The sequence below is a fragment of the Amblyraja radiata genome, chromosome 1 (genome assembly GCF_010909765.2).
Source record: "Amblyraja radiata isolate CabotCenter1 chromosome 1, sAmbRad1.1.pri, whole genome shotgun sequence".
NCBI classification, from domain to species: Eukaryota; Metazoa; Chordata; class Chondrichthyes; order Rajiformes; family Rajidae; genus Amblyraja; species Amblyraja radiata.
In genome coordinates, this window is record NC_045956.1 from 101,680,677 (window position 1) to 101,696,419 (window position 15,743).

The 15,743-nt window shown below is 41.2% G+C and overlaps 1 protein-coding gene across 3 annotated transcripts in view; it reads left to right on the forward strand.

Moving 5' to 3' along the window:
- nsun7 (NOP2/Sun RNA methyltransferase family member 7) overlaps positions 1-15,743 on the forward strand; it is a 96,511-nt gene that overhangs the window by 66,896 nt on the left and 13,872 nt on the right. For all 3 annotated transcript variants that reach the window (XM_033027708.1, XM_033027692.1, XM_033027701.1), the window contains 2 exons: positions 1,234-1,351; positions 2,773-2,896. In XM_033027708.1, coding sequence (XP_032883599.1) covers positions 1,234-1,351; positions 2,773-2,896 — 242 coding nt within the window. The remainder of the gene's footprint in view (positions 1-1,233; positions 1,352-2,772; positions 2,897-15,743) is intronic.

Genomic DNA, 15,743 nt, shown 5'->3' on the forward strand with positions numbered 1-15,743 from the left:
ATGACACAAATTGCAGCAGTATCTTGATCGGCTGGGAGGGTGGGCTGAGGAATGGTTGATGGAATTTAAAACAGAGAAATATGAGGTGTTGAATTTTGGGAGGTTTAACAAAGGTGGGGCTCCAGGGAGTGTTGTAGAGCCGAGGGATCTAGGAGTGCATAGTAACATAGAAAATAGGTGTAGAAGTAGGCCATTTGGCCCTTCGAGCCAGCACCACCATTCAATATGATCATCCAAAATCAAGGTTTCAAGGTCACTTTATTGTCACATGTACTAATTAAGGTAGAGTGAAATTCGAATTACCCCGTTCCGGCTTTTCCCCCTTATCCCTTGCACCGTGCAGGTTCATAGTTTCTTGAAAGTGGTGTCACAGATAAATAGATTGGTCATAAAGTCTTTTGGCACATTGGCCTTCATCAGTCAGAGTATTGAGTAAAGAAGTTGAGAGGTCATGTTGTAGTTATAAGATGCTGGGAAGGCCACATTTATAGTACTGTGTTCAGTTTTTGGTCACCATGTTATAAGAAAGATGTTGTCAAGCTAGAAAGGGTGCAGACAAGATTTACGAGGATATTGCCAGAACTCGAGAGCCAGAGCTATAGGGAGAAGTTGAGTAGAATAAGTCTTTATTCCTTGGAGCGCAGGAAGATGAGGGGTGATCTTATAGAGGTGTACAAAATCATGAGAGGAATAGGTTGGGTAGATGCACAGGGGCTCTTGCCCCAGAGTAAGGGAATCGAGAACCAGAGGGCATAGCTTTAAGGTGAGGGAGGAAAGATTTAATAGGAACCTGTGGGATAACTTTTTTTACACAAAAGGTTGTGGGTGTATGGAACGAGCTGCCAGAGGAGGTAGTTGAAGCAAGTACTATCGCAACATTTAAGAAACATTTCGATCGGTATTTAGGTTTAGAGGGATATGGGCCAAATACAGGCATGTGGGACCAGTGTAGATGGGGCATATTGGTCAGCGTGCGCAAGTTGGGCCGAGCGTCCTGTTTCCATGACGTATGACGATGACTCTTTGATTTGGCTGTTGGTTATCTTTTCTCCATTTTAACAGGAAATATGGATGACGTTGCAATGAACTTAGAATAAATTACAATATACAAACATGTAATGACTTGACACTGTCATGCAAGACATTTAAAAAAAACATAGGTTAAAATTAGTTATGATTTTGGTTAATGACTGTTTTTATTTTGTGAAACTAAACATGTGCATCTTTCAATAGTTCCCAAGGTCCAGGCCATTGTGTATTCTACATGCTCAATTTACCCTGAGGAAAATGAAGAAGTAGTGAAACCAGTATTGGGTAGAAAACTAGAAGGAAGCAAAGTGCAGCCATACAGGTACATTAAACTTGAAATACCACTTGCATATTTATAAATAATAGCACAAGATTAAGTATTATGCTGTTACCAAAACAATCTGTTTCTCAGTGGCTTAATTTGATTATTAGATTCCACATGGCGTTTACAGTTTCTCAATAGTTTATTAAGATTTGAGAGACTTTCTTGGCATTCTGTTTCATAAGGTATTTAGCACATTTTCAAACAATTCTGAGAAATATTTGAAATGAGTCCCTTTGCAATTCTAGTGCTTTCAGGCAAGTCTGTCCACCGCATGCTTCTTAACATATAAACGGGCCTTAATATTTGCAGACATATGGCCAATCAGACATTGATATTGGTTTATAATTATCATCTGTACCAAAATAAAGTGAAACGCAATCATACCATGGATGAGTATCTATTTATTTATTTATTTATTTTATTATTTATTTCGAACAGAATAAAAGAATAAAAAGCAAGTGTGAAACAGCATACAAAAAAACAAAACAAAAATATTTATAAAGTGTCATAAACAATATCTATAAATAAATGAAATCATATGTGTCCGAAAGGGAGCAGGAAGAAGCCAAAGCTTATTAATTCCCACCCCTTATTCAACTGCTTGTAATTATCTTATACAAATTTAGCAGCTATATGTACACCATATGTACACCAGCCACTATATGTACACCAAATTATTTACATTTAAACACTAATCAAATATTTACAAAGCCATACAAAAAAGAAAAAAAGAAGGAAAAAAAAAGAAAAAGGTATTTTAGGTAGTGCAAAGAAGAACACAGTGCAGAATATCGCATTATCGTTACAGAGAAAAGTGCAAATTAAAAATCAGTGCAGGGTTACAGCAAAGTGGATTGGAAGATCGGGAATACATCCCCAGCATATGAGAGGTCCATTCAAGAGTCTGGTAAAAGTTATGATAAAGCTGTTCTTGAATCTGGTGGTTTTGCTTTCAAGTTTTTGTAACTTCTGTCTGATGTGAGTGGGGAGAAGAGAGAATTAGTGTGAAGTCCTTAGTTATGTTGGCTGCTTTCCTGAGGCAGCATGAAGTACGGATGGAGTCAATGGGAGGGGGGGTTGCACTATCACTGTGTGAAACTTGATAACATTCATCTGTTTTGTAGTAAATGCCTACTATTTTCTGTGTGCTTAAGCAAAGCAAGAATTTCATTGTCCTATACAGGGACACATGACAATAAACTCACTTGAACTTGAACTTGAACTTGAACTTGTAGATGACACTGACATTGTGAATAAAATTTACATAACATCCACTTCACGAGTTCTTACTGGTTTCATTTGAAGTTGATCTGTTAGGTTCATATTAATTACCATTTTTTTGTGTTTCAAGCAAAGATTCAGTATGTGTGTGCTGTCATAACACAGGTTTCAACTTTACTTATTTTTACTCCTTGCAGGCTGAGTGCTCCTGTTATCCCGTTGTGTTGTCCAGCAGAAATAACTTGTGCTTCAGATAAATTCCTGAAGATTGAACCATCAGAACAAGTCAATGGCTGTTTTATTGCTGTCTTAACTCGAGAGGTGGGTGACATGTATTTTGTTAAATCTCTTTGTGTCCATTTATCTAAACTGAAATTCCAGTTCAAAGACAGTACACCAGTTAAATATTGGCAAGAATGGGAATTGTTGAGTTTAGGATTCAAGCAGCTTTGTGAGTACAACATTCATGCAACAACAAGAACGTCATGGTGATCCTTCATAGATCACTAGTTAAGTCGCAGTAGAGTGTTGGTGGGTGTGGGGTTACGATGGATAATGGATGTTGCACGAATTACAGAGGCTTACAGAGAAAGTAGAAGTTGATAAGGGTCTCAACCCGAAACGTCACTTATCCATGTCCTTCAGAGATGCTGACTGACCTGCTGACTTACTCCAGCATTTTGTGTCCATTTGTTTAGTAAATGTGGCACCTGGCCTCAATGGGAGGCATTATAGTTTTTACAATTGGATATTGTCGTAGTGGTTTTTACAATTGGATATTGTAGTAGTGGTAGCCATACATTTTCCAATCCCTTTGAACAGAGAGGTCTCAAAATAAGGGGGCAGACATTCAGGCAAAGGAGTGACAGTGCCCTCCATAATGTTTCAACTAAGAATAAGGGGTAGGCCATTTAGAAAGGAAATGAAGAAAAACTTTTTCACCCAGAGTTGTGAATCTGTAGAATTCTCTGCCTCAGAAGGGAATGGAGGCCAATTCTCTGGATGCTTTCAAGAGAGAGTAAGATAGAGTTCTTAAAGATAGTAGAGTCAAGGAATATGGGGAGAAGGCAGGAATAGGGTTACTGATTGTGGATGATCAGCCATGATCACAGTGAATGACGGTGCTGGTTCGAAGGGCCGAATGGCCTACTCCTGTACCTATTGTCTATTGTTTGGGACAAAGACCCATCATTTATTTATTTGCCACTGTACTCCACAATTTGAGATTTGCATTAGAAAATATCAAAATGTGGTTAAAGTGCACATTGTCAGATTTTAATAAAGGCCATTTCAATACATTTTGGTTTCACTATGTAGAAATTACAGCAGTGTTTATACATAATCCCCCATTTCAGGGCACCATAATGTTTGGGACACGTGGCTTCACAGGTGTTTGTAATTGCTCAGGTGTATTTAATTGCCTCCTTCATGCAGGTATCTCAGCACCTAGTCTTTCCTCCAGTCTTTCCATCACCTTTGGAAACTTTTATCACTGTTTATCAACATGAGAACCAAAGTTGTGCAATTGAAAGTCAAAGAAGCCATTATGAGACTAAGAAACAAGAATAAAACCGTTAGAGACATCAGCCAAACCTTACGCTTACCAAAATCAACTGTTTGGAATTTTTTTTAAAAATATACTCTTTTATTGGCATTCCACAACAAACACATTTCCATAAAACGGGTTTCAGGTATAATGCTATATTTATACATCATCCACTTATGTTTGTCTTGAATTACCTCTTTTTGAGATTTGTACAAAACAAATATAGAAACAAGAACACAGTAAAAACTACAAACACTTAGGGAGTGCTCCTATCTTTACCATGTAATCAAAAATTTGTAAAAATAAAGTCTGGCCTGTGAGGCGTTACATAGTTAAACCAATTTTCCCAGCGTGACACAAATAAATCCAATTTAAAGTTAACATATGCTGTTATTTTCTCCATTTTATAAATGTCAATTGTGATGTCCATCCATGTATTCAGAGTTGGACTCTCCTGTGATGACCATTTCTTTGTGAGAGCTTTTTTACCAGCTACCATCAATATATTCAGTAAGTATTTGTCTTTTTTCCGCCAGTCTTCAGGTACGAGTCCAAAAAACATTGTCTTACTCTCCAGGGGCACATGACATCTAAAAATGTCATGTAAAGCATCATGTAACTCTCTCCAAAAATCTTTAATAACAGGGCAATCCCAGAGAACATGGTAATGATCTGCCTTTAAATTTCCACATTTTCTCCAACAAACTGGAGCGTTCCCACCGTAATGGGATTTCTGAGAAGGCGTAATAAAATACTGTATCAGGCTTTTCCAACTAAACTCCCTCCAGTTTTGTGAACTGGTACACTTCCATTGATACCTCCATATTGTTGTCCATTCTTCCTCGGATATGATTATCCCTCCTTCCTTCTCCCATTTCATTTTAATATATAAGGTTGAGTGTGATTTAAGATTCAGTAACCCTTTATACATACATGAAATAATTTTACTACCAGTATTTGAGTTATACGCTTTCCTAAATAATCCCATCAAACCTATACTCTACACCATTTTATTTTTAACATTTTTATTAACATAGTTCCGCATCTGTAAGTATCGATAGAAGTCTTGTTTTTCTAACAGGAATTTTTCTTTAAGCATTTCAAAATATACAGTGTTCCTTCTTTCATTATGTTACAAAGAGCAGTTATGCCTTTAACTGTCCACTCTTTAAACCTACTATCTAATTTATTAGGAGTAAAGTCTGTGTCATATGCGCACCATTTAAGAATTGTAATGTCTTCCTCTAAATTATACTCTGTTATAACTGTTTTCCATATTTTAAGTCAATTTTACCCAAGGATTTTCAATAGCATTTATATAGTCTTGTAGGTTGCTGTCAGCTATGATCACTTGTACAGGAATGGCGAGTGTTCTCTCTTCAATATTTTTCCATTGGGCATCATATGATGGGTTGCACCAGCATATCATAGGTCTTAACTGCGCTGCCTGATAATAGTCTTTGAGAGAGGGTAGACCCTATCCCCCCTTTTCTTCTGTTAGCTGTAAAGTTTTGAGACGGATCCTACGTATTTTACCTTGCCATATATATCTTAACAATATTTTGTCCCATTCATTAAATTGTTTTTGATTAATCTCTATTGGTAGGGTCTGAAATAAATATAACAGTCTTGGCAATATGTTCATTTGAATAGATTCAATGCTCGAGCTGAGACTTAAGAAAGGAATTAGGTTCCATCTAGCTATATCCTGCTTAATTTTTTGGTGTATAGGTGAATAGTTGCATTCTGATAATTCTGTAAGATTCTGATATGATGATGCCCAAATATTTGAGATGTTCTGCTTGCCATGCCAGAGGGTACCGACTTCTGACTTCTCCTGATGGGCTGTAGTTGTATGTAAGCAGTTGTGTTTTACCTATATTAATCTTGTATCCTGATAGTTGACCGTATTGTTCGAGTGATTGCATCAATTTAGGTAGAGAGTTTGTTGGTTGTCCCAAATAAATCAAAATGTCATCCGCATAACAGGCCAATTTATGTTCAGTCCCTTGAATAGTAATACCTTTTATTTCTTAATTTTGTCATATATATTGAGCTAGTGGTTCCAAATATAATGCAAAAAGTAATGATGACCACGTACATCCCTGTCTTGAACCCCTTTCTAGAGAAAAACTCTTTGATAAATATCCATTAACTTTAATTCTAGCTGTGGGCTTATTATATAGTGCCTGTATGGTTTTAATAATTGTGTCATGCAGGCCAAATCTATGTAGAACTCGATAGAGAAAGTTCCAGTTCACAGAGTCGAATGTCTTTTCAGCATCCACACTGATCACTATTGCTTCAATTTTATTTATTTGAATGTAGTCCACAATATGTAGTGTCCATCGTATATTGTCCTGTGTTTGACATTGCCGAATAAACCTTGTCTGGTCATTGTATATTAATTTAGGCAAGAACTGTTCTAACTCTTTGGCCATAATAGAAGTGAATAATTTATAATCTACATTAAGAACTGATATCGTCTAAATGACCCACACTCTGTTTTATCTTTACCTTCTTTTGGTATAGCAGAGATAATTGCCTCCCTCCAGCTCGGTGGTGTTTGTGCCTTTTTTATAACCCAGTTTAATGTACGGAGTATAATAGATGTTAATTCCTCTTTAACGACTGGACCATTTCCCACCCCAATCAACACTTCACACCCACTCACAGCCTGACCTCAGTCTGCAAAGACTGGGCCTTTCTACACCCACCCCCCTCCAATCAACACTTCACACCCAATCACCCACACCCTCTGTGCTACACAACATAACTTATTCAACAATAAAAATCGAGGAGGTGGAGAGGCTTTTCAGAGGACAAAAGAGCCGGAAATCTCCAGGACCTGACAATGTTTCCGCCTCTACTCTTAAGCTCTGTGCCAAACAGCTGGCACCGGTCTATACAGACATTTTTAACCCGTCCCTGCAAACATGTACTGTCCCTGCCTGCTTCAAAGTCTCCACTATTGTCCCTGTACCCAGAAAGGCAAGGATTACTTGTCTTAATGACTACAGGCCTGTCGCACTGACCTCTATAGTCATGAAGACACTCGAAAGGCTTGTGCTGGCCAAGCTGAAAAATATCACAAACTCCCTGCTGGACCCTCTGCAGTTTGCATATCGGGCCAATAGATCTGTGGATGATGCAGTCAACCTGGGCCAGCACTTCATCCTACAGCACCTAGACCGCCAGGGGACCAATGCGAGGATCCTGTTTGTTGATTTTAGCTCTGCATTCAACACCGTTGTGCCAGAGCTACTACATTCCAAACTTTCCGAGTTGACTGTGCCTGAACCCTTCTGTCAGTGGATCACCAACTTCCTGACAGACAGGAAGCAGCATGTGAGGCTGGGAAAGCACATTTTGGACCCACAAACGCTCAGCATAGGAGCACTGCAAGGCTGTGTACTCTCTCCTCTCCTTCTCTACTCTCTCTACACCAATGACTGCACCTCCACAGACACCTCTGTCAAGCTTCTCAAGTTTGCGGACGACACAACCCTGATTGGACTGATCCAGGATGGGGAGGAATCTGCCTACAGACAGGAAGTGTCACAGCTGGCATCCTGGTGCCATAGCAACAACCTAGAGCTTAATGCTCTTAAGACAGTGGAATTGATTGTGGACTTTAGGAGAGCTCCCCCTCCCCTCACCCGACTCACCATCAACAACACCACAGTCACATCTGTGGAGTCTTTTAAGTTCCAGGGAACCATCATCTCCAAGGACCTTAAGTGGGGGGCTACCATCGACTCCACAGTCAAAAAGGTACAACAGAGGATGTACTTCCTGCGGCAGCTGAGGAAGCACAATCTGCCACTGGCAATGATGGTCCAATTCTACACGGCCATCGTAGAGTCTGTTCTCACCTTCTCTATCATGGTCTGGTTTGGCTCAGCCACCAAGCACGACACCTGGAGGCTGCAGCGAATCGTCCGATCAGCAGAGAAGATTATTGGCTGCAACCTTCCCTCCATTGGTGAACTGTACACTACAAGGGACAGGAAGCGAGCAGGCAAGATTATCTCTGACCCCTCTCACCCTGAGGCTGACTCTTTGAATCACCTCCCTCTGGAAGGCGACTCCGGATTGTCAAAGCTGCCACAGCCAGACATAAAAACAGTTTTTATCCACGAGTAGTTGCTCTACTCAACAGACAAAAATCTGTAGCCTCCCTTTGATCTGGTATTTTGTTGGTTCACATGCTTGATCAATGGTGTTTTATCATTAATGTTTTATTATTATTAATGTTTAGTGTTTTATGAGTCATTCGCAACTGTCACTGTATGTCATGTTGTTACTTGTGGGCGGAGCAGCAAAGCAAATTCCTTGTATGTGAATACTTGGCCAATAAACTTACTTACTTACTTATTTCTTGTGCAGCCAGATTGTTGATTTCATTTCTAGTATTTCTAATTTCCTCCAATGTATTCCGCACAGGCGTCAATTTGTGTTTTCTTTCTAGTTCCTTCATCTTATTTTGTAAGTCCTCAAATGTTTTATTCCTGATTTTTTTCTTATATGAAGATATTGCTATAATTTTTCCTCTTAAAACAGCCTTCAAAGCATCCCACAAAATGGGGGGAGGGACCTCTCCGTTATCATTGAGTTCTAAATAGAGACTTATCTCCTTTTTAATCTGTTCCTTAAAATTAAGATCATTGAGTAGGCTCAAGTTCAGTTTCCATGTAGCATTTTTTGGACGTAGGTCTAAATCAACAGAAAGGTAAATAGGTGCATGGTCACAAATCTATTGTTCCAATTCCACAGGTGTGTATTTTATCTTTATCCTTTCCAAATGTTATGAAATAGTCTATTCTTGTGTATAGAGAGTGTGGGGCCGAGTAATGTGTGTAATCCCTTCTATTAGGGAAAAGGTCCCGCATATATCAATTAACCCAACTTCTTTAAAAATAATTTTGACTTCTGTAAAGACTTTGTATCATGAATTTTTCTACTGGACGAGTCTCGCTCTGGTTGTAAATGTATATTTTGGTCTCCCCCACAAATAAGAAGGCCTTTCGTTTCCATTATCATGATATTAATAATTCTCTGGAAGAAATTAAAATCACTTCCAGGAGGTGCATATACATTCAGCAACGTAACTTAATTCCCATCGATATTCTCCCGTACTAAAATAAATCTACCCTCATCACCCATTTCAAATACTTTCTCAAAATCTAACTTGCTTGAGATGTGAGTAGCAACTCCTCCCACGTCCCGATATATATGAGGAGAAAAAGAGGCTAGTGAAACCCATTCTTTTAGGTTTTTCGTGTTCTTTGTCATTTAGATGGGTTTCCTGTAAGTATACTATATGGGCTTGTTCTTTCCTCATTTTAGTTAGAATTTTGCTGCGTTTAATTGAGTTTAACAATTCATTCACATTAAAATAAATGAATTTTACCTTGCCATTAGTCATTTGTATTTAACTTTCTATGTATCAGTAACATGGTGAAATTAGGCATAACAAATCTACTCCCTGAACAGACAAAAACAAAAGAACATATGAAAAAACAAAGGCGCAATTCCAAGGTAGGGGTCTCCTGTGGATAACCCTGGGCTAGGCTTGTGGAAAAGCCTAGTTGTGGGGGAGAGCCTCTCTCATCGGTGAGCTGAGGGCCCCCACTGCAGCATCCAAAAAGAAAAAACTCCGTCCATAATGCAGAACACACTTCCCTGTGCATTCCTCCCCTGTATTTATCTTCATTTAAATAGGGGAAAACAGTTGAACGTAACAAATGAAATAAAGCGCCATCGATTTTTAAGTTCTATTCAGTTCACCTACATTAAAAAAATTATCCATAACTTAAAGCTCTTCTGAAGATGAGGGCTGTCTTCTGAAGGCCCGTAGTCTCTCCACGATGCCCTTCTCCCGCTCCACGGCCGTCCCCTGCGGTCTTGATCTTCCCACCATCTCCCACGCAGTGCGGGACAGTTGCTCAGCCAGGCTCTCTTTTGGTGTGGTCACTCTGAGGGGAAGTCCTCTGTTCCTCATGTCAGTGGTCGCCTCATCATCCGTCTGGTACAGCCGTGTCTCATCATCGTAAAATACTCGTAACTTGGCGGGGAACGGAGTTTGGAGGCGGATCTTGTTCTGCTTTAACACCCGTTTCACCTCAAAATAGACAATAGACAATAGGTGCAGGCCATTCGGCCCTCCGAGCCAGCACCGCCATTCAATGTGATCATGGCTGATCATCCCCAATCAGTACCCCGTTCCTGCCTTCTCCCCATATCTCCTGACTGCTATTTTTAAGAGCCCTATCTAACTCTCTCTTGAAAGCATCCAGAGAACCTGCCTCCACCTGAGGCAGAGAATTCCACAGACTCAAAACTCTCTGTGAGAAAAAGTGTTTCCTCATCTCCGTTCTAAATGGCTTACTCCTTATTCTTAAACTGTGGCCCCTGGTTCTGGACTCCCCTAACAACGGGAACATGTTTCCTGCCTCTAGCATGTCCAAACCCTTAACAATTTTATATCAATGAGATTTCTTCTCATCCTTCTAAACTCCAGAGTGTACAAGCCCAGCTGCTCCATTCTCTCAGAATATGACAGTCCCACCATCTCGGGAATTAACCTTGTAAACCTACGCTGCACTCCCTCAATAGCAAGAATGTCCTTCCTCAAATTAGATGATCAAACTGCACACAATACTCCAGGTGTGGTCTCACTCGGATTCGGTACAACTGCAGAAGGACCTCTTTGCTCATAAATTTGATTCCTTTTGTTATAAAGGCCAACATGCCATTTGCTTTCTTCACTGCCTGCTGTACCTGCATGCTTACTTTCATAGACTGATGAAGAAGGACCCCCAGATCCCGTTGTACTTCCCCTTTTCCCAACTTGACGCCATTTAGATAGTAATCTGCCTTCCTGTTTTTGCTACCAAAGTGGATAACCTCACATTTATCCGCATTAAACTTCATCTGCCATGCATCTGCCCACTCCCCCAACCTGTCCAAGTCACCCTGCATTCTCATAACATCCTCCTCACATATCACACTGCCACCCAGCTTTGTGTCATCTGCAAATTTGCCAATGTTACTTTGAATCCCTTTATCCAAATCATTGATGTATAATTGTAAATAGCTGCGATCCCAGCACCGAGCCTTGCGGTACCCCACTAGTCACTGCCTGCCATTCTGAAAGGGACCCGTTAATCCCTACTCTTTGTTTCCTGTCTGCCAACCAATTCTCTATCCATGTCAGCACTCTACCCCCAATACCATGTGCCCTAATTTTGCCCACTAATCTCCTATGTGGGAAAATAATATTATTTTTGCTTCGGTAACACTGCTGGGGCATAGTCTTGATCGAAGTATATTAGTCTCCCGTTCAAAAACACTTGTTTCTTACTCCAGGCCTTGCGCAAAATCTACTCTTTTGTTTTGTAGAGGAGAAATCTGATTATTGTGGATCGTGGTCAGGCACATGCTGTCAGGGTAGGCACTGCCTACCCTGACTAAAAGTATGAAATGGTAATTATTAAATATAAATAGTAAAGGCATGGGAGAATTATGCCTATCTAAGAGATCGATCTCTTAGGTAGGCATAATTCTCCGTGCCTTTCAACCGCAGAACTTGTAACCCTTGAAGGTCTGTGCAGCCCACGTGCCGTCAGCGCTGCTTCAAGACGTGAATGACAAGCGGGGCTGAAGGCAGCTGAAATTCTGCCTTTGCAGTACTGCGCAGGCGCAGCAGCCTACTGCACGTGCGCAGCGCTAGTTTCTTGGCGGGTTTTTCAAATATGGATTGTCATTATTTTAAGAGTATCTTAGGAAACAAAGAGAGAAGAATGGAGTTCGTGTGCCGATAATGTGGTAAATACATTTCCTGGTGCTGTATGTTTTTAAATACCGTATTTCCCGGGGTGGGGGGAGAGCTCCTTTAACAGTGTTTGGGGAGTCTGGCCCGGGGTAAAGTTGCGGGGAGGGCAGGAGCGTTGTGAAGGAGGGGATCGGGGCCAGTAACCCACTTGCGACGCTCAGGGCTCGGAGCCACCGTATTGTGGCCGAGGAGTGAATTAGCTCGAGTGGCTGCCGGGACCGGACAGCCCCTTCTGCCGGCCCCCGCAAATCCTTAAATTCCGACAGCGCGCGCAAGGGACCAGTTGAGGTTACTTGGCTGTCGGAATTTAAGGATTTGCGGGAAGCGGCTAACATGAGTGAAACCGACGAGCGGCAGGTGAGAGGTGTTCAGAACAGAGCACTGCCAGAGGTGAGCGGGCCGGCAGAAGGCACTGAAGTGGCAGCCGGTTCTGCTGTTGGGTCCCGACGGCCGCTCGCAGTCACCCGAGCTGCTTCCCTCCCCGGAAGTGGCGGCCAGTTCTGCTGTCCATGCCCGGAGAGTTGCGGCAGCGGTGAGTGAGTTACTGATATGATCTCCGACTCCATCCTTCCCAACACTCCTGCCCTCCCCGCATATTTAACCCCTGGCACAGTCTCTCCACACGCTGAGAAAGGACCTCTCCCTCCAATTGGTTCCTTGATTTAGTATTGTCATTCAATAAGATGACAACTGATTCAACTTGTTTTAGCGTGCTCCAGTTTTTACCACCATCTCTCCACCTGCCTTCATCCTCCGTCCCCCACCCATTCAGTAATTAAAAAATGAAGGAGATTTAGAAGCCTTGGGCAAATTGAATTGTTAATTATTTTTTATTTTTTATTTTTACGGAGAGAACAATCTGCGCATGCGTGGTTTAATATTTTTTTTAAAAGCCGACTGACTGACTACCTTGAGTAATTACTCACGGCACGTTTATTTCTTGGGTCTCCAGGGGGTTTCGGGGCGAGCAATCGGTGCGCTCTCTCGATGTGAAACTCCATGGTAGGTGGAAGTTCAAGTGTGTCCCGCAGTAGCTTATTTACAAAGTCCATCATAGATGACCCCTCAGCTCCTTCGGGAACATTATATATCCGTATATTCTCCCGTCTGGATTGTCCTTCTACGTCATGTACCTTGTTCTCTTGCTGGTATCACTTTTATCATCTTAGCTAGCACCTGCTCCACGTTCAGCACAGTCTTCCACCCTTTTGAGCCGTGTCTCCTCCACCACTATTTTTTGATTAACATTGAGCTAGTAGACAATGTGGGAGGCAGGAGGCAGAGAAGGGAAGCACTCGGACCCAAAATGTAGGGGAGAAAGAAGAAAAAGATAATAAACGGAGAATAAGAGGTGGGGGGTTTCTTAATTATAGAGTAGTGATTGGGGGAGATTTCAATTTTCCACACTGGGACTGGGAAACACATTCTGTAAAAGGGCTGGATGGTTTGGAGTTTGTAAAATGTGTGCGATAGTTTTTTGCAGCAATACATAGAGGTACCTACTAGAGAAGGGGCAGTGAAAGGTAAATCATGTCTGACAAATCTTATAGAATTTTTCGAGGATGTAACTAGTAGAGTGGATAAGGGAGAACCAATGGATGTGCTATATCTGGACTTTCAGAAGGCTTTCGACAAGGTCCCACATAAGAGATTAGTATGCAAACTTAAAGCACACGGTATTGGGGGTTCAGTATTGATGTGGATAGAGAACTGTTTGGCAGACAGGAAGCAAAGAGTAGGAGAAAACGGGTCCTTTTCAGAATGGCAGGCAGTGACTAGTGGGGTACCGCAAGGCTCAGTGCTGGGACCCCAGCTATTTATAATATATATTAATGATCTGGATGAGGGAATTGAATGCAACATCTCCAAGTTTGCAGATGACACAAAGCTGGGGGGCAGTGTTAGCTGTGAGGAGGATGCTAGGAGGCTGCAAGGTTACTTGGATAGGGTTGGATGACTGGGCAAATGCATGGCAGATGCAGTATAATGTGGATAAATGTGAGGTTATCCACTTTGGTAGTAAAAACAGGAAAGTAGACTTTTATCTGAATGGTGGCCGATTAGGAAAAGGGGAAATGCAACGAGACCTGGGTGTCATGGTACACCAGTCATTGAAAGTAGGAATGCAGGTGCAGCAGGCAGTGAAGAAAGCAAATGGTATGTTAGCATTCATAGCAAAAGGATTTGAGTATAAGAGCAGGGAGGTTCTACTGCAGTTCTATAGGGTCTTGGTGAGCCCACACCTGGAGTATTGCGTACAGTTTTGGTCTCCTAATCTGAGGAAAGACATTCTTGCCATAGAGGGAATACAAAGAAGGTTCACCAGACTGATTCCTGGGATGGCAGGACTTTCATATGAAGAAAGACTGGATAGACTCGGCTTGTACACGCTAGAATTTAGAAGATTGAGGGGGATCTTATAGAAACTTACAAAGTTCTTAAGGGGTTGGACAGGCTAGATGCAGGAAGATTATTCCCGATGTTGGGAAAGTCCAGAACTAGGGGTCACAGTTTAAGGATAAGAGGGAAGTCTTTTAGGACCGAGATGAGAAAATCATTTTCTGTTGAATTCTCTGTCACAGAAGGTAGTTGAGGCCAGTTTATTGGCTATATTTAAGAGGGAGTTAGATGTGGCCCTTGTGGCTAAAGTGATCAGGGGGTAAGGAGAGAAGGCAGGGATGGGATACTGAGTTAGATGATCAGCCATGATCATATCGAATGGTGGTACAGGCTTGAAGGGCCGAATGGCCTACTCCTGCACCTATTTTCTATGTTTCTATGAAATGAGACGGGTCAGGTGGTGGAGGTATGCGTTGGGGAGCACTTTGGGTCCAGTGATCACAATACCATTAGTTTCTATATAATTATGGAGAGGGTCAGAACTGGACCTAGGGTTGAGATTTTTGATTGGAGAAAGGCTAACTTTGAGGAGATGCGAAAGGATTTAAAAGGAGTGAATTGGGACATTTTGTTTTATGGGAAGGATGTAGAAGAGAAATGGAAGACATTTAAAGGTGAAATTTTAAGAGTACAGAATCTTTATGTCCCTGTTCGGTTGAAAGGAAGCTATGGTTTTCAAGGGAAATTGGACACTTGGTTCGGAAAAAGAGAGAGATCTACAATAATTATAGGCATCATGGAGTAAATGAGGTGCTTGAGGAGTATAAAGAATGTAAAAAGAATCTTAAGAAATAAATTAGAAAAGCTAAAAGAAGATATGAGGTTGCTTTAGCAAGTAAGGTGAAAGTAAATCCAACGGCTTTAATAGCAAAAGTATAACGAGGGATAAAATTGGTCCATTAGAGAGTCAGAGTGGACAGCTATCTGCAGAGCCAAAAGAGATGGGGGAGATATTGAACAATTTATTTTCTTCGGTATTCACTAAGGAGAAGGATATTGAATTATGTGAGGTAAGGGAAACAAGTAGGGTAGCAATGGAAACTATGAGATTCAAAGAAGATGAAGTACGGACACTTTTGAAAAATATGTAAACGGATAAGTCTCCAGGTCCTGACAGGATATGCCCTGGGACATTGAGGGAAGTTAGTGTAGAAATTGCAGGGGCTATGACAGAAATCTTTCAAATGTCATTAGAAACTGGAAAAGTGCCGGAGGATTGGCGTATTGCACATGTTGTTCCATTGTTTAAAAAGGGTTCTAAGAGTAAACCTAGCAATTATAGACCTGTTAGTTTGACGTCAGTGGTGGGCAAATTAATGGAAAGGATACTTAGAGATAATATAGATAAGCATCTGGATAAACAGGGTCTGATTAGGAACAGTCAA